This window comes from Euleptes europaea, chromosome 13, assembly GCF_029931775.1.
Source record: "Euleptes europaea isolate rEulEur1 chromosome 13, rEulEur1.hap1, whole genome shotgun sequence".
NCBI classification, from domain to species: domain Eukaryota; kingdom Metazoa; phylum Chordata; class Lepidosauria; order Squamata; family Sphaerodactylidae; genus Euleptes; species Euleptes europaea.
Window position 1 is genome coordinate 39416327 of NC_079324.1, and position 17897 is coordinate 39434223.

Here is a 17897-nt window from a genome sequence, read left to right on the forward strand (position 1 = left end):
TATAGTTAAACTTATATATGAAATATTATAATGAATTAGAACTTAATTACGAAGGGAACCACAGATATATAAAATAGATAGAGGAGGGGAGAGGGGAAGTCAACAAGATAGAATTATTTGTAGTGATTAGACAAAGAATGTTTATGTTATACAAATATGTTAATTGAATGATGGGACTAAATATGATTTAAGTGGGAAATAATAAAAAAAAAATTAAAAAATAATAATAGTGGCGATCCGCCCCCTCCAGCGGACAGGAATAGCCTCTATTCAAGGCGGATGCGAGTTTGTTTTGCTGAGAAAAGGAACCTCCTCCCGCCTTGCAGAAGAGTCGTTAGCTATGCAGCTGCTAGGACCGCCCAAGAAACTGTGTTAACTCTTTCCTACCCGCCGTGGAGAAAGGTATTCCCTCTGTACTACAAGAGGGCTGGTGGGGGGGGGGGGGAGTGGCGACAATGGAGGGGTTAAAGGGGGCAGGGCCAGAAGGCGCGGGGGCGAGTTCTTAGCCAGCGTGTCCTCATTTCATCCCTGCCGGCGGAGGTGGCAGGAGCCGGCTGTAGAGTCCGGTCTCGAACATGCGGAGCAGGAGCAACTCCGGCGTGCGGCTGGACGGCTACGCCCGGCTGGTGCAACAGACCATCCTGTGCCACCAGGTGGGCGAGCGCGCCACCGGTTGGATGCCTGCCTGCTTGCCTGTGTGTGTGTGTGTGGGTCATCTGGGGCAGCTGCCTGCTTGGGGTTTGGTCGTTACCCCCTCTCCCTTCTGGTTCTTTCCCCTCTAAGTCCTGCAAAAAGGCACGTAGGGTGGGAAAGTGCCGGATCGGGGCTCCTTCGCCTGCAAGCTTGGGGTTTGCTCCGTCTTGCCTGGGGACGGCAGAGCTCAAAAGCGAGGCGCTCTTCGTGGCAGGCACTCGGAGCCTTTTCCGGTGGTGCCTCTTGGCGCAGAGCCCCGGCCTCGGAGGCGCTTTTGCAGATCCAAATCGCCTTTGCCAGGCAAGATGCGGGTGCTGCTGTGTAACGTAGCAGGGGAGTTAACACCTTGCCAAGCTGGTGCACCAGTTTCTATTAATATCTGGCAATAGCCCCCCACAGTGGCCGTTCTCTCACCTGGCTCGTTTAAAAAAGTTGGGCTGTGCAACCCCCCTCCGCTCCTGCCCGTTCCTCAGTCCCTACTAGATGCTCTGTATGGGAAGGGGGAAGTGCGGAGTGTTCCTGAAGGCGCATAAACCCGATCTCATGCCTGGCACGACAATGCCTTCCTTTGCACATGTGTGTGTGTGTGTGTGTAAAGTGCAGTCAAGTCACAGCCGACTTATGGCGACCCCTTTTGGGGTTTTCACGGCAAGGGACTAACAGAGGTGGTTTGCCAGTGCCTTCCTCTGCATAGCAACCCTGGCCTTCCTTGGTGGTCTCCCATCCAAATACTAACCAGGGCTGACCCTGCTTAGCTTCTGAGATCTGACGAGATCAGGCTAGCCTGGGCCATCCAGGTCAGGGCTTGCACATATGAGTGCCCTTCAGAACTGTGCTGTTTTGTTATAAGACAGAGAGCGAAAGGAGCACTCTTATATATAGCAAAAATGGTGTGTGTGTGGGAGAAACAGGAAGAAACCCACAATGTCACGGAAGGATGCCCCAGGGAAGTCTTTATGCAGGGACCCTACGTAAGGAGTATGCTGTAGCCTGTTTCAGAGCTGGCCCTCCTTGGTCTTCCTCTCAGCTTTCAGTTCTTAAGCTATTCAGCAAGCATGGGAGACAACAGGCCCTGGAGGGGGGGCTTCTTATTTGTCCCTGATATTATTATTACCATTTTCCGAGGAAGTGCATCCTTTGCTACATTCATGTACTACATTGGTGATAACATTCACACTTCACATCCTCTGCGGCTTTGCTGGGTTGTGTGTGGTTACTTAGAATTTCACAAACAGAAGTCACTTGGAAGTAATTGGTGAGCGCTGATCTGCAGGTAGATTCAGTGCCTCTCAAGCAGTTTGTGTATTTCACCAGAATTCCAAATCCTCTTGGACAGTACTGACCTAGGTAGACCCGTGGTCTGACTTGGTATAAAGCAGTTGTCCATAAATGCTTTGCTGGAGTTCGTTACCTGCCCTCTTCTTCAGAAGAAGTTAAGTGGCATACTTCTGACAGATGGAAGAAGTGTGCGTGCGCACATGTTCACATGCATCAAAAAAACTGCTTTTGTCTGATTTAACTTGCCCACCCCACCCCCAATTCTACCATGACTGACTGTGTGTCCTTGGGCCAGTCTCACATTCTCAACCTTAGTTCCCTTCCAGGGTTGTTGTGGAGATAGAATGGGGACGGGAGACCTATATATGTCACTTAGAACTCCTTGGAGGAACCGTGAGATAAAGAGATACATGAATGCAGCAGCACACGTCAGTTAACAATATAACAACCTGCAAAATATGTAGGTCATTATTATAATGATGAATTTTGACATTTCCTACCCCACAAACTGCCCTGACTTGGATGGCCCAGGCTAGCCTGATCTCGTCAGATCTCAGAAGCTAAGCAGTGTCAGCCCTGGTTAGTATTTGGATGGGAGACTACCAAGGAATACCAGGGTTGCTGTGCAGAGGAAGGCACTGGCAAACCACCTCTGTTAGTCTCTTGCCTTGAAAACCCTATAAGGGGTCGCCATAAGTCAGCTGCGACTTGAAGGCACTTTACACACACACACCCCACAAACTACAGCAAGGCAAAGCCCCCCTTTCATCTTGCCCTCTGCAGAGGCTGTCTGTCACTTCTGGCCTCCTCTTTCGTAGCGGGGGATGTCCCAACCGGTATCCCCAAACATCTGAATGGAAGGTCAAAGAAGGCTGAGTGAATGAAGAAGCCTGGGCTTCTGGCAAGACCAAGGGAAAGGAGAGCCTGGCTGGGCATTTATGTAAGAAAAACCAAGGCTGCTGTTTACAGCCAGGCGGGTAGCGTGCCCCTCTCCCGAGTTGGCACAGCACTCGTGACTCAATGTGCTCGACTTGCTGTCTGTTCCTCTGAGCAATGTACGTGGTTCCTCCTGGCTGAGCTCCAGACAGTGATTGTGATCCTGCCTCTGCGCTGTGGTAAAGTAGAGAGGGGCTCTGGTAAAGGCTGGGGGAATCGTTCCAGAGCAGCCCACTGCTTTTTAGAAGGAGGGCCAGGCAAGAGGGCAAATGCAGTGCTGGTGTAGTTTTATAATTAATTTTTTTTCACTCACAAGTTAGACATATCTGATGCTTGTCTGGCCTGTATTGTCTGCTTGGTGAGCATTTGGAGTGCCGGCTTGAAACAGAAGAGATCTCTCCTTTGATAGAAATTGGTCCCCTGCCTACTGCATAAACTCAAATTCTCAAGTGTTCTTGTCTCACTTACAAAGCCATTACAAAACAATTTCGGTTGAATTAATGAATTGAAATTTGTAGGTTTTTTCTCCAAGTGTGAGGTTACTTGTGCAAGTTTCCAGATGTCCCCACTCCATCTAGGACATATAACTCCTATCTATCCCCCCCACAAATCTTGGATTATCTAGGAGATAGTCTCTTATACAATCAGTCTAGTGTGAGCCACTGATATACCTTAAATTTGCAAAGACAGAGGGAATCCTCAGGATCTCTTATTGTTCAGGAGTAACTAATTTCTATTCCGTGATTCTGAAATTGCTCTTTTGCTTAAGAACTCAAGAAATGACTGGCTGAATGAGACCAGCTTTCTTTGTAAGAATCCAACAGTTAGCATGAGGTGATCCACCAGGAACTGGATGCTGAACTGTAAGCATTCCCTGGCCTGCTGCTGCTCCACCCAGACTGGCAGCGGCTCGCCACACTTCCCTGCCTCCTTAGCTTGACTGTGGCATGGAAGAGACTCCTCCATCTCCCTAGCTGTGGCTGGTGACAGGCACATAGCTAACCTTTTTGTGATGCAGTTGGCTTAACGGTATGCAGGGTAGCCCATCTATGTCGGGCACCCTGGCTCTTGTAAATGCCTCCACAGTTAAACTGCTGCAGACTTACTTTCTCTTTGTAATGAAAGCTGAACATCCAGGGAAGGTGCCTGGAATATCCTGGAGGGGGGGAGTAATCCTGCCCCTGTGGCTGTAGCCCTGGTTGTAGGATGCCTTTACAGTGGCTCTCAACCTTTTTTGCTCTATTCCCCCCTTTCACCATTGTTCAGAATGTAATTCCCCCCTTCCCAAGATAGTCTAACTCAAAAAAACAAACAACAATTTTATAGATTGTACATAATCTACAGGACATCACACTTTGCTGAACAGTGGTCCCAGTTCCCCCCCTGGAACCCTAAAATCCCCCCCCGGGGGGAATTCCTCCTTGTTGGGAACCCATGCTTTAGAACCAATGTGGCTGTCCGGAAGTCTCAGCTTGTCCGTTTTGCTGGGAGGCTTGTATGTATGTGAAAGCCGTTGTTTCTGTCATTCTCCCCGCAGAATCCAGTTACAGGGTTGCTTCCAGCCAGCTGTGACCACAAGGATGCCTGGGTCCGGGATAACGTCTACAGCGTCCTGGCGGTTTGGGCACTGGGTTTGGCATATCGTAAGAATGCAGACCGTGATGAGGACAAGGCAAAGGCCTATGAACTGGAGCAGGTAGGGCTGGCGTGGGTTTCTTGCAGCTTGCCCCTTCGGCAAGAGGTGGTAGAAGTTCTGCAGAGGGAAGTGCTGTAGTATTGATCGCCCTGTGCAGGATGTGTTTGTGTAGAATGATGCCATTGTGAAGAAGTCCCTGGTTTTGAGAGGTGTCAGCAACGTTCTGGCATCTTATTTATTTTATTGTATTTGCTTCATTTATACCCCTCCTTTCCTCCCAATGGGTACCCAAAGTGTTTCATATAATCTTCTCTATTTTATCCTCACAACAACCCTGTGAGGTAGGTTTCACATATTTCTTCCTCCTGCCCTTTTTTTTTGGGGTGGTGAAAGGCAGCTATAGAGGGAGTCAGATGAATCTCCCTAGGTCGAGAGTGCAAAAGTTTTTTATCCAGTGTTCTCTGGTACAGGGTAGGAAGGTTAAGAGCAGTGGTTTGGAGCGATGATCTCTAATCTGGAGAACCAGCTTTGATTCCCCACTCCTCCACATGAGCGGCAGATGCTAATCTGAAAAACCAGGTTGGTTTCCCCACTCTTCCACATGAAGCCAGCTGGGTGACCTTGGGCCAGTCACAGCTCTCTTAGAGCTCTCTCAGCCCCACCTACCTCACAGGGTGTCTGTTGTGGGGAAGGGAAGAGAAAGTGATTGTAAGCTGGTTTGATTCTTCCTTAAGGGGTAGAGAAAGTTGGCATATAAAAACCAACTCTTCTGTGGTTGCCCTGAATGAAGGATTGTACAGGAGTGGCATTAATTGGCATGATGACCTGATGTTACCCTGGTAATCTTACCTCTCTCTCCTGTTTTCAGGGACAAGAAGGTACTTATGGTGTGCAGGCAGGAATCCCTTTGACCAGACCTGCACCCTGGGGATAAGGCTAGCTTAATTTTACCCTATTGACCAGACACTCTGTCCCAGCACAGGCCTTTGGGCCCTCAAATTGCCAGAATATCAAGTACCCTTGGCATTACTCTTTCTTTTGCAACAGTTGTAGCTGCCCTGCCCAAGGCTGTTGTAGCCCAGCAAGTAAATGCCACAGAGAGCGTGAGCCTCGGCTCTGGTTACAGCCTGGGCCTTTCAAAAGGTCACCAGCAAGCTCCCTTTGCTGAGCAAGTGCTCTGGCCCTCTGGAATGTTTGCAAGAGGCTCTTCTCTCTTTCCTTTTTGCAGAGCGTGGTGAAGCTGATGCGAGGCATCTTGCAGTGCATGATGAGGCAGGTACGGCCTTGAATCCCCACCTGTTTTCTGGGGGTGACAGGAGTGTCTCCAGCGTTCAGGACCTGGCTGAGCAAAGGTCCTTTCCCATGTACAATCTCACGGGCTTTTGTTCTGATCCTTTTGGATGCTGGGCTTGGTGGCCTGGCAAAAGGGATTTGCTCTTCTTGGATGTGCAAGGGCTTTTACGCCTGGTGCTGTGCTCATGTACAGAAGGGCGCCTATGCTGTAATGTTCCCTTCCTGAGCCGTTATCTTTAGAGGCCATGCCCAGGTGTCTCAGTCTGCAGCATCACAGTCTTGGAAATTGAATTCTGTGGCCCTTTGTTAATCAGAGTCCCAGCCTATCAGATTTTACTTTTATAAACCTAGAGCCTGGGGAAGGGGCTGTGGCTCAGAGGTAGAGCATCTGCTTGGCATGCAGAAGGTCCCAGGTTCAATCCCCGGCATCTCCGGTTAAAGGGACTAGGTGATGTGAGACCCTGGAGAGCCGCTGCCAGTCTGAGTAGACAATACTGACTTTGATGGACCAAGGGTCTGATTCAGTATAAGGCAGCTTCATGTGTTCAGAGCTGTACACTTGCTGATCTTCAGGCTGGCAACATGCGAGAAGCAATTAACTGGGGGCTGCCTCCTGGTGCAGCTGTCTTGTGCCACCCTGTCCTTTCTCACCCCCTTCTACCTTGGAACAACCTTGAAGGGAAAGTTCACAAGTATGTTTTGCAATGGGGTCCTTCAGGTGGACAAAGTGGAGGCCTTCAAGTACACCCAGAGCACCAGGGACTGCTTGCATGCCAAGTACAACACCAGCACCTGTGCCACCGTGATAGGTGATGACCAGTGGGGCCACCTGCAGCTAGATGCCACATCCTTCTACCTGCTCATGCTGGCTCAGATGACGGCCTCAGGTAAGGCTTCCTTGGCAATCAGTCCACCATGCAGCTGAGACTGAGCTCGGTAGACCTGTTTACTCTTGGTCAGATGGGGATTCATCCCCCTGTGGCTAAAGAGGTGTAGTGCCATCGTGGATGCCTTTTGTACATACTGCTGCGAGTTTTCTCTCCCTCTCTTTCAGGGCTTCACATCATCCACAGCCTGGATGAAGTCAGTTTCATTCAGAACCTTGTCTTCTACATTGAAGCTGCTTACAAGACCGCTGTAAGTCCCCCTTGGTGCATGGCTCTGGTTGGCACAAGATTTTCCACTCTTGAGACAATTGGTAACAGGATGAAGGTTGCATCTGGGGGCCCTGTGCCGTTGCAAGTTGACAGCGTGTGCAGTTCAGGTCCCATGCAGTCTTCCTTCATGCACCTGCAGGTTTACTGGCTAGATGAGGAACTGATTAGTTGGTTATGGAACGTTGTCATGATGAGTCCAAGCTTTGCTTTGACAAAAATCAAGATTCTAGCTCTCGTGGCTGGGGGGAAGAAAGTCATAGTCTGTGCCTGATGGAATCTCAGGTGTGATCTGAGGGCAGTTTTTAGTCTCTGCATTCTTGCCATCCTCTAGTATGGGGAACTTTCAAAGCAAAATCAGTATTTGTGTCTTTGCTTGCTTTGCAATTTGCAGCCAGAGTGCAGGATTTGAGTCTGTGTTGGGTTTCTGTCTGTAGGCGTGGCTGTGAGCACAGTGGGGGGAGGCTGGAAAAATGCCCCAGATCTGTAAACTCCCCCAACCTCTGCTGCAAAGGGTGCTGGATCTGGTGGCAGCACCTGCTTGCTGTCACTGTGCCGTTAAGACACTTCTCCTCCATGCGGGCTGGTTCCACAGCAGATGTGACAGATTAGTCTTGCAGATAGGCAGGGAGTGGCCAAATGATTGCTTGCGATTGCCCACCCACCGCCTTTGCTTACTGCCATCACCGGGGTGCTGCCCTGGCTCTTTAAATCTGAAACAGGTACCTTTCGTTCTTGGCAACCACAAGGGAAAAGCAGAATGGCATTCCTGTGGCTGCAGGCTCCGAAAAAGACAGGAGGCGTTGCTTCCATGCTGCTTTGTGTGGGGTTCCTCCAGCACTGGCCTTGCTGAGTTTGTGAGGGCCAAAATTCCATTTATTTATTTAGAAAATGTAGAGGTCGCCTCTCCAGAGAAGTGCTCCAAGTGGCTTACAGCTAAGATAATAAAACAAAGTCATTCAACCAGTGATTAAAAAAAGAAGAATGTGTCATTAAGTCGCAACCAACCTCATCCACAGGGCATTCCAGGCGGGAGAGTAACAGGTGGTTTGCCACGGACTCCCTCTGTATAGCAACCCAGTTTTCCTTGGTGGTCTCCCATCCAAGTACTGACTGGGACTGACCCTGCTTAGCTCCCAAGCTCTGATGAGTTCAGGCTAGCCAGGCAAGCCACTAAAAAGCAACTCTTCAAAGGGGAAATATGACAGGCATCTGCCTCTTTTTCCTAACTGCTGCCCAGGAAGAGGGGGAACTTTTGATCTGGGGAATGGTACAGCGGGGGAAGAATCTCCTGCTCCTCCATTGCTTCAGCCCCAGTTCAAAGGCAGAGGGGCTTGTCTTGCAGATGGTTCTTAACCCCAGATTAAACATCACGGGGTCTGATTGTACCTGCCTCCCTCCAGTTGTGTTGTCTGGTTGGTAGCCTCCCTGTCTGCTCCACTAATGTCAGTATATTTTTGGCAGGACTTCGGGATATGGGAACGTGGTGACAAGACAAACCAAGGCATCACAGAACTGAACGCTAGCTCGGTGGGGATGGCAAAGGTGAGGGTGTTTCGTTGGTCTGATGTCTTTTTGGGGGGTGGGTAGCAAGGCTGAGACTGCCCTGATGAGGTCTGCCCTGAGGGTTCTCCCTGATAACAAGGTGGGGTTTTATGGACCTATCTTCACTGGTGGGAGATAAGCCTGCAATGAGTCTTTCCCCCCTGTCTCTCATAAAGGCCTGCCTAGTCCACTTTCCCACAATGGGCAACTAGATGCCTCTGGGAAGCCAACAAACAAATCCTGAAGGGGATGGCCCAGCTACATTATCATTGACTATGGAAGTTCTCTTTCGTTGCCATGGCTGACGGAGTCCGCTCTCCATTCATTTGTATACAAAAGGTTAATCGAGCTAATTAGCTACTTGCCATCAACTGACTAGTCTTCCCTGAATGGATCTGATTTCCTAAAAAGCTGTATCTACTAGGACTGGTCCTGGCGGCCTGTCCTCTGGGGAAGGGGCTACTTTCTCCTGCTGATCTTTGTCTCCTCTCTGGCCACAGGCGGCCCTAGAAGCTTTAGATGAGCTCAATCTCTTTGGAGCCAAGGGGGGGCCCCAGTCGGTGATCCATGTGCTGTCAGACGAAGTGCAGCATTGCCAGGTAAGGGGAGGGGCTGTGCTTTGGGTACCTGGGACCCTTCCTGTTTTCCTTCCACTCCCGGGAGGAGCACATTATGTTGACCAGACAAGCAGTTGGGACACCTTGGACAGGGCCACATTTTTGGAAAATCAGGTTTGGATGATGAAGAAGAGTTGGTTTTTATATGCCAACTTTCTCTACCACTTAAGGAAAAACCAAACCGGCTTACAATCCCTTCCCCTCCCCACAACAGACACCCTGTGACGTAGGTAGGGCTGTGTCTAGCCCAAAGTCATTCAGCTGGCTTCATGTGTAGGAGAGGGGAAACGAATCCAGTTCACCAGATTAGCGTCCGCTGCTCATGTGGAGGAGTTGGGGAATCAAACCCTTCTTTTCCCAGAGTGATGGAGGAGTGGGGTTTTCGATAGTTATTGTGTCCTGTGTAGGACAACAGTATGGTACAGCCCTGAATATGTTCGACACAGAATCAATGCCTGCCGTAATGTACAGGTCTTTCACTACCTGATCCTTTCAACTGGAGATGCCTTCTGGGGACTGAATCTGGGATTGTCTGCATGCAAAGCACGTGCTCTACCGCTGAGCCACAGCCCCTCCCAAAGAATTAATAAGGATTGGCTTTCCTCCCGTGGCATTTTCTCCACCCGCAACAGTGCTGGGGTGGGACTGTTTCCCCCTAAGTCTGGCTTCACGAGCCCTAGGATGGACACATGCCAGAGGAAGAGGCAAAGGGGTGCCATCTCTGATGGTGAAAATACTGTGGGAGGGAAGGCCAAAGCCCCTCCCTCTCTTGTGGCCTGTTTGTAGATGACCAGAGAAATTGAGAGCTTTTAAAAGGTGAATCTCCTCTTGAACTCAAAACCATGAGTATGTTGGGGGGACTTGTGTTCTGACTCGTGGATTTCATACTGTGTATTTTGACAATATTGAGCTTCATGGACCAATGGTTTGATTAATTATAAGGCAGATTCATGTGGTCTGACCTCCGCATACCCTGTGAAAGGGATGTAAAGTGGCTGAATCCTATATTCCATTTGGCTCCTGCTCTCTTCCTCTCTCCCTCCACAGTCTATTCTCCATTCTATGCTGCCACGGGCTTCAACTTCTAAGGAGATTGATGCCAGCCTCCTCTCAGTCACCTCTTACCCTGCTTTTGCCGTTGAGGACAGCCACCTGGCAGAGAAGACCAAGCAGGAGATTATCTACAAGCTACAAGTGAGCATTCTCAAGCGGAATCCTGTGGATTGTTTCAGTCTTGCACTCCCTCCTCTGTTGTCATTTGAGGAGAATGCGTGCCTTAGGCTTTGTAAAGCTTTCAGGAGATTTTTCAGCTTGCTCTTTACAAAATGCAAACAAAAATGTGAATGGTCTTCTTGCAAATCTAATATAAAGCCCCGTCTTGCTTCTCAGGGTCGCTACGGTTGCTGCCGGTTTCTCCGTGATGGCTACAGAACCCCAAAGGAAGTATGTACCAGGCGGGGAGGGGGCTGGCATACTGGTCTGGTATTCCTTCTGTCATTCCAGCCAATGTCAGAATTTTGAACATACCATACCCAGAAAGGACCTGACCTTGCTCTTCTGGCTCTATTGATTCATTAGCTCATGCCCTCTTGGAATGCCGCTTTCATGAGGAACTTAGATCACGTTATGTCTTTCCCCTTTTAATATATAAATCTAATGCCTCTGTGTCTGACATAATGCCTTTTTTATTAAGTGTCAGGGATCCCAAGGCTACATTGTCAGTGGCAAGATTTATTTTTAAAACTACGCTGCTCAAGATCAATGGATCAAGGAGCTTCTAAGGGATAAAGGAAAGGTTCACAGAAATGGATGTGCTGTTTATCAGGCCACCTGCCGTGCAGGTCTGACTCCTGGACTGGAGTAATGATGAGCATGAGAGGATGTGACCAGCCAGACTTAAGCTTTGGCAGACTTCCTCAGAGAGCCTCCTGCCTGCTCTCCTCCTTTTCTGCCTGTTGGTGGAGCGGCTTCATTTACAGCCTCTGTGCTCTCCCCAGGACCCGAACCGCCTCTATTATGAGCCTGCAGAACTGAAGCTCTTTGAGAATATTGAGTGTGAGTGGCCCCTGTTCTGGACTTATCTCATAATTGATGGCATCTTCACTGGCAATGCAGAGCAGGTGAGTGCTTCCAGGGAGGGGGTGGGTGGTGCGAGGAGGGCTGGCTGTTGCAGGGTTGGCGAGCAGAGACAGGTATCTGTGCTTGAAATGAAGTCGGCTTCACAAGAGAGGAATCTGCTTCCCTCCGGCATCTCTGCCTACTTGCCAAAACGAGCCCTCCCACATTGGGTAGTGGCTCCTTGGCTGTAGTATCTCCTAGAAAGCCAAAGATCCAGGTTTCCTCCTCAAGTTATTTCTGAGCCACAGGGAAAAACAGGCTCAGTTGGAACAAATAGGTGTCTTTCATATAATGGGCTTTTACCCTTTTAGCAGAGGGTTTGCAGATCCTTCTTCATCTGCTCAGTGTTTGAAAGAAGAGATTATTGTCCCCCCCTGCTCCTGTAGATAGCCGCAGAGACAGATGGAAGTGGTTCCAGTGGTGTCTCCAAAAACTCCCACCCAGTCCTGGCTAGAGGCAGTTGATCTGGGATTACATAGTCTGACTACCTCTGCAGGGAAGGGGCATTGCCTGTCCGGCTCTTTGCCTGTGTACTGAGCTGCTGCAAAAAGGTGACCACTTGCCCTTTGACCCACTTACTGTACTGGAGGCTCAGAGTTGGAGGTCAGGACTTGCCTCTTTGGTCCCTGAATAAGATGTGAAACTACCAGAGAACATATTTCTTATATGTGAAGATAAGTGGAGAGCAGGGTTGTTTACGGACATGAATGGACCTGAGAAGGACCCAAGATAATAAACCAAAGGGTGCAGCTAAGTTCTTGCCCATGTTTTTCTCTTTCTCTCTCTCTCTTTCTCTCTCTCTTTCTCTCTCTCTTTCTCTCTCTCTTTCTCTCTCTCTTTCTCTCTCTCTTTCTCTCTCTCTTTCTCTCTCTCTTTCTCTCTCTCTTTCTCTCTCTCTTTCTCTCTCTCTTTCTCTCTCTTTCTCTCTCTCTCTCTCTCTTTCTCTCTCTCTCTCTCTTTCTCTCTCTCTCTCTCTCTCTCTCTCTCTCTTTCTCTCTCTCTTTCTCTCTCTCTTTCTCTCTCTCTCTCTCTCTCTTTTTCTCTCTCTCTCTCTCTCTTTCTCTCTCTCTTTCTCTCTCTCTCTCTCTCTCTCTCTCTCTCTAGGTTCAAGAATACAGAGAGGCCTTGGATGGGGTCCTCATCAAAGGGAAAAATGGAATTCGGCTGATACCTGAACTGTACAGTGTCCCGCTGGAGAAGGTGAGTGGCTCTGCTCTTCCCTCTTGCCCATGTGATTCTGGGAAACTTCCTTTTGTCCAGGACAACTATGAAGGAATGCAGTTTTCCTGCAGAGGCAGAATAGAAGGGTAGTTTTTAAATTCCTACTGATTTGCAGCCAAAGACTTGGCAGGTTGTTGCGAATCAATTCCCACCCCCACCCCCCCAGCTCAGTCTCCCTGTTTTCCTGGTCTCTTGACCTGATGCTTCATTTTGCCCCCTTCATTTCTTATGGAAGTCCAGGTAATACCTGATTGTTTTTAAACACAAGCTTCTAAAGCTTCCAAAAATAACTCTTAGTTCTCTTAACCTTTAGAGTATTACTTTTTTGTATAACATTCAGCTTTATTTGAAAAGTATTTTGGATGATTTCCCATGACTGGCTTGACGACATGGGGTAGAAAATCTAGACGGTTTGTCTCTTTCTTGCTCGCTTTATGAAGTGTTCACAGTTTTATTACTGGTGTGGATTTGGCTGTGTTTAAGTCTATACAGCAAGTAAACTTGTAGTTTAATCCACGATACAGAATCTTGTATTGTCTAGTGGTACCCTCAATGAAGGGTTCCAGGAATTCACTGGTCATGAGTGTGTGAGGCAAGGGTGGGGAACCTTTTTTCCGCCAGGGGCCATTTGGATATTTATAACATCATTCGCGGGCCATACAAAATTATCAACTTTAAAATTAGCCAACCAAGTCCCAAGCAGGCAGCTGCCCCAGATGACACACACACACCCCGGCGTGGGCAAGCAGGCAGGCATCCAACAGGGAATACGTTTCTCCATGGCCTGGATGGGAAAGGGTTAACACAGTTTCTTGGGCGGTCCTAGCAGCTCCATAGCTAACGACTCTTCTGCAAGGGGGGAAAAGGTGTCTTTTCTCAGCAAAACAAACTCACATCTGCCTTGAATAGAGGCTATTCCTGTCTGCGGGAGGGGGCGGATCACCAGTCTTAGATCCTTCTGAACTACAGATCTGCCAGGACCCACGAAGGGCCAGACCAAATGATTTCGCGGGCCTTAAACGGCCCCCGGGCCTGATGTTCCCCACCCCTGGTGTAAGGCCAAATTAACCTTTATAAACACAACAGTCTCTTCTTTCTCTCGAAAACCAGTCGAACTCCCTCCTTGATGCTTCTTCTCCCTCCTGATTTGTATCACCCTATCGCTGGCAAACTCCTGCCCTTTCAACTTCTCCTGGCTCTGATCCTCCCAGTTTTCTCTCCCAGGTAGAGGAAGAGTACTGCAACCCTCACACTGTCGACCGTGTCCCGTTGGGCAAGCTGCCACTCATGTGGGGTCAATCCCTCTACATCCTGGGCTGCCTCTTGGCAGAGGTGAGACTCTGTGGTCTGATCCTGTCGGACCCCTTTGTCCATTAGACTCCTTTCCTCTGTGGCTCACTTACATGATTTGTTTGGGAGCTGTCGCTGTGCAGCCTTTATGCTTTTTGTGTGGTGGGATGATCTGTTGTGTGGGCTCATCGACAGTGAGGTCTTGTCTTCAAGCTAGATCCTGTGACGGCGATGAGCCCACGGTAAACTTTGGTATTCCCATGTGGCTGCTTGGTGTAATCTCTTCCTGTGGCGGTCCAGCTTAATCCCTGGCTCCTTTGTCTATGATTGGCAGGCTCACTGTGCAAGGGCCAGTCCGGCAGCATATCCCACAATGTGATCCGCTTCTGCTTACAGGGATTTATGGCTCCTGGGGAAATTGACCCTCTGAACCGCAGGTTTTCAACTGTTGTGAAACCAGATGTGGTGGTCCAAGGTAAGTGAAGCTGTGGCTGTAGGTGTCTGATCCCCCATGTTGGGATCTCCCAGATAAAATTCATTGAAAGTGAAGAGAAAGAAATGCTTCATGCTGGATGTATTGCTCTGTGGGTATCCTTGGAAGGAGAGGTGTTTTTTTGGTGTAGCAGCTTCCTTTGTCATTCAGTGTGACACTAAATGCCAGCCCACTATTGGCCTAGCCCATGTCTTTTGCAACCTTTCTTTAAACTCTGTGGCTGGATGGTCCTCACTACCCTGTGCCACCTTTCACATTCTTCCTGGGGCAACGAGAGCTCCTGGTTTCCCATTTCTGCTGTCTGTTGGCATTGGAAGGCATCTGAGAAATGTATCCAGAGGTGTCCTTTTTCTTCTCTGTGTTGGCGGCCAGGTTGGGATTCTAACGATTATACTGACTGACTAAGAACCTTGCAAGTGAGGAATGGGATGTTGAAAACTCTTGAGAAGGGGACATCCGGTTCCTTGGATCACCCTGTCCAGCTGCTGAGCACTGTGTCTCTCTCCCTTAGTGTGCATCCTAGCCGAGACAGATGCCATTAAGGCCATCTTGCGGAAAGAGGACATTGAGGTGGAGACAGTGGCCGATGTCTACCCTATCCGAGTGCAGCCGGCAAGAATCCTCAGTCACATCTATGCCCGACTAGGTGAGCTGGGGGGAAGGGAAGTTCAGGTGGTCCATGGGTGGAGTGGTCCAGATGAGGAGTTTGCCAGACTTCTTGGGGCCAGTGGTCTTCTTGCACGGAGACAGCAATGCAGCCCGGACTAAGCTGCTCTCCTAGGGATGGGGTTCTAGCCAGATAGGTTTGTGAACTATGTTATGGGCTTGATTGGATGGATGGATGGATGCTGCGTGTCTGGCTCCTGGAGCTGTGAAGCTTCTCTGTTGCCTCCAATGCTTAGCATTTTTCAGTAGTGTACTTCCTTTCCCCCCTCCCACTGCAGCCCACCATGAAATCTCCATGAAATTCTGCTGTTTGGGGATAGGGGACCCTAGGGATAGGGGACCCTGAGGAACAACATGAGTGGGATCTGAGAAATGTATCCAGAGGTGTCCTTTTTCTTCTCTGAGTTGGCGGGAAGGGGGGAGCGATAGAATTTGTAAATTTAGTCTGGATCCAGCTCCATGTCTGGTATGATCCTAACTGGTGTGAAAGGTTAGCTCCTGCACTCAGTCTGAACCTCCCTGCCCACCCCCCCAGCACTTCCCTTCCTTTTGGTGACCACAACTCTCCACTTCTGGTCTCTTGCAGGTCGTAACAAGCGAATGAACCTGAGTGGGCGGCCCTTCCGTCACATGGGTGTTCTTGGGACCTCTAAGTTCTATGACATCAGGAACAACATCTTCACTTTCACTCCGCAGGTGGGTATAAGGCTGCTGTTAGGCTGGAGCTCCTGGTGGTGCAGGGGGGAATTAAGAGTTGAATCCCAAAAGCTGCTGTACATTCAGAGAAACAGCAGAAAATGCTGGAAAAACGTGTCTCTTGTGAGCATCTGAGAACCTTTTGGCTTGTGGGGGGGAGTGTTTTTTTTAGAGACGAGTTTGGCTTCTTCAAATGAGCACGAAACATGTTAGTTAATTTGGCTTCACAGTGTTCATCCTTCTTCTTTGTACCCAGTTAAGCCTTGGGTTTCAAGGGAAGCAGAACATGCCCTGTACTAAAGCTCACTTTTCAGAAATAATGTGTGAGGAATGTAACCTTTGCCTTCTGCACCTTTTTCTTTCCCAACCCAGTGTACAGTTTTTCTAAGTAATCAAGGCTGTTGGTTAGAACTGCCACTTAAACATGCAGACAGCGCATCTCAATAATGAGTTCAGCCTCCTGTTGCTCTGATAGTGAAGAAAAAAGGGTGGTGCATGAGCCAAACAACCTTGAGAGACTGCCATTTCTGGCTTCCTTGCCCTCTCTCCTGCTTTCCTTGTCCATGTTGACCCACCCCCTTTTTGGGGAGCTCTTTCTCATTAGCTTTGTTGCTTTCCCTGTAGTTCATAGACCAGCAGCAGTTCTACCTGGCCCTTGACAACAAGATGATTGTGGAGATGTTGCGGTCAGACCTTTCGTACCTGTGCAGCCGTTGGAGGATGACAGGACGTCCAACCATCACCTTCCCCATCTCGCATACTATGCTTGGTAGGTTTCTGCCTTGCTCAACAAAGGCTTTGGGGCTTCCTTAATTTGTATGTTTTTCCTCCCCTCTGCCATTACTCAATTCAGTAAGAAGAAGGTACGTCCAGCCCCCACTGACTCATGGCAAGCCTACAAATGGGGTGTTCAAGCAAGAGCTGAGCAGAGGTGGTTTGCCATTGCTTTCCTCCACATTGCAAACCTGCACTTCCTTGGTGGTCTCCCATCCATGTACAAACTGGGCTATTCAGGCTGCTACTCAGTTCTGTCCACACAATGGAATGCACAAACCAATTTCTATACATATGCTCAGTTTGAGGGGGGGCTTTCAGGAGAGAGAAATCCCAGCCTTTAGTAGGGCAGGAAGTTGATAATGAGCAATTCCTCTCCTTCTGAAGAAGGCAGTTGGTGGACTCAGATAGTTAACAGATCTTGGCTGGGCTTGTCCCCCCCATTTGGATTGTTGCTATTTCTTGTGCTGTTTTTCCTCTCCATGTGAAAGATGAAACTGGCACCAGCATCCACTCAGCTGTCTTGGCCACACTGCGGAAGCTGCAGGACGGATATTTTGGAGGGGCAAGGTGAGGAGAGGGTTAGCCTCTTGCAAGCAAACCCTGAACACATGAAGTTGCCTTCTACTGAATCAGACCCTTGGCCCATTAAAGTCAGTATTGTCTACTCCAGCCAGCAGCGGCTCTCCAGGGTCTCAGGCAGGGGTCTTTCACATCACCTACCTGCCTAGTCCCTTTAACTGGAGATGCCGGGGATTGAACCTGGGACCTTCTGCATGCCAAGCAGATGCTCTACCACTGAGTCACAGCCACTCCCCAATAATACTACAATAAAGCAAGTGTATTTGCAGACCCTGGCTGTGGAATACTGTTCATCGATGATACAGCCCTTAAGGGAAGAGAAGACACTTAACTTTTTAAAAACGGGATATTTTTAAGTTTCTAGGAGGATGGGTTGGCTAAAGGTCCAGACTTGCTTGAACTAACTGGAGTTAGGGTAAAGGTAGATGTACAGCTACTGGAAATGTGCCCTCATCCCTTCTTGGACAGGTGGGCAAACTTCCAAACAGAATCCAGCTGAGGAGCGAGTGGCCATTCCTGTTTTTCCAGGAGAAGCCGGCTGTGCAGTCTGCTTATTGGCTGGCCCTTGTGGCAGTCACAAAGTCACCATTCTTAGAACAGTGCTTTGGGATTTTTTAAAACCAAATTGTCAGTTAAGCATTTAAATGGATTATAATGTGGCCACTGGAGCAGGGCAGGGGTGTTTTTAAAACGCCTGAAGCAAAATATTTGCCCTGGTAGATAGAGGATGGTGCCAAGTTGTTTTCTGTTGCCCCAGAACCAACAGGTTGAAATTAAATCAAAAGAGTTTCCATCTAGACATTAGGAAGAATTTTCTATCAGAGCTGTTCCTCAGTGGAACAGGCTTCCTTGGGAGGTGGTAAACTCTCCTTCCCTGGAGGTTTTTAAGCAGAGGCTAGATGGCC

The 17897-nt window shown here is 49.0% G+C and overlaps 1 protein-coding gene across 1 annotated transcript in view; it reads left to right on the forward strand.

Moving 5' to 3' along the window:
- Positions 1-541: 541 nt before the first annotated feature.
- Positions 542-17897, forward strand: part of PHKA1 (phosphorylase kinase regulatory subunit alpha 1) — a 32334-nt gene continuing 14978 nt past the window's right edge. Inside the window, exons 1-17 of the mRNA XM_056859218.1 lie at positions 542-653; positions 4445-4603; positions 5772-5819; positions 6555-6723; positions 6891-6973; positions 8455-8535; positions 9036-9134; positions 10200-10346; positions 10542-10595; positions 11150-11272; positions 12375-12470; positions 13716-13823; positions 14178-14256; positions 14786-14920; positions 15527-15636; positions 16261-16405; positions 16902-16980. Coding sequence (XP_056715196.1) covers positions 576-653; positions 4445-4603; positions 5772-5819; positions 6555-6723; positions 6891-6973; positions 8455-8535; positions 9036-9134; positions 10200-10346; positions 10542-10595; positions 11150-11272; positions 12375-12470; positions 13716-13823; positions 14178-14256; positions 14786-14920; positions 15527-15636; positions 16261-16405; positions 16902-16980 — 1793 coding nt within the window. The 5' untranslated portion in view covers positions 542-575. The remainder of the gene's footprint in view (positions 654-4444; positions 4604-5771; positions 5820-6554; positions 6724-6890; positions 6974-8454; positions 8536-9035; positions 9135-10199; positions 10347-10541; positions 10596-11149; positions 11273-12374; positions 12471-13715; positions 13824-14177; positions 14257-14785; positions 14921-15526; positions 15637-16260; positions 16406-16901; positions 16981-17897) is intronic.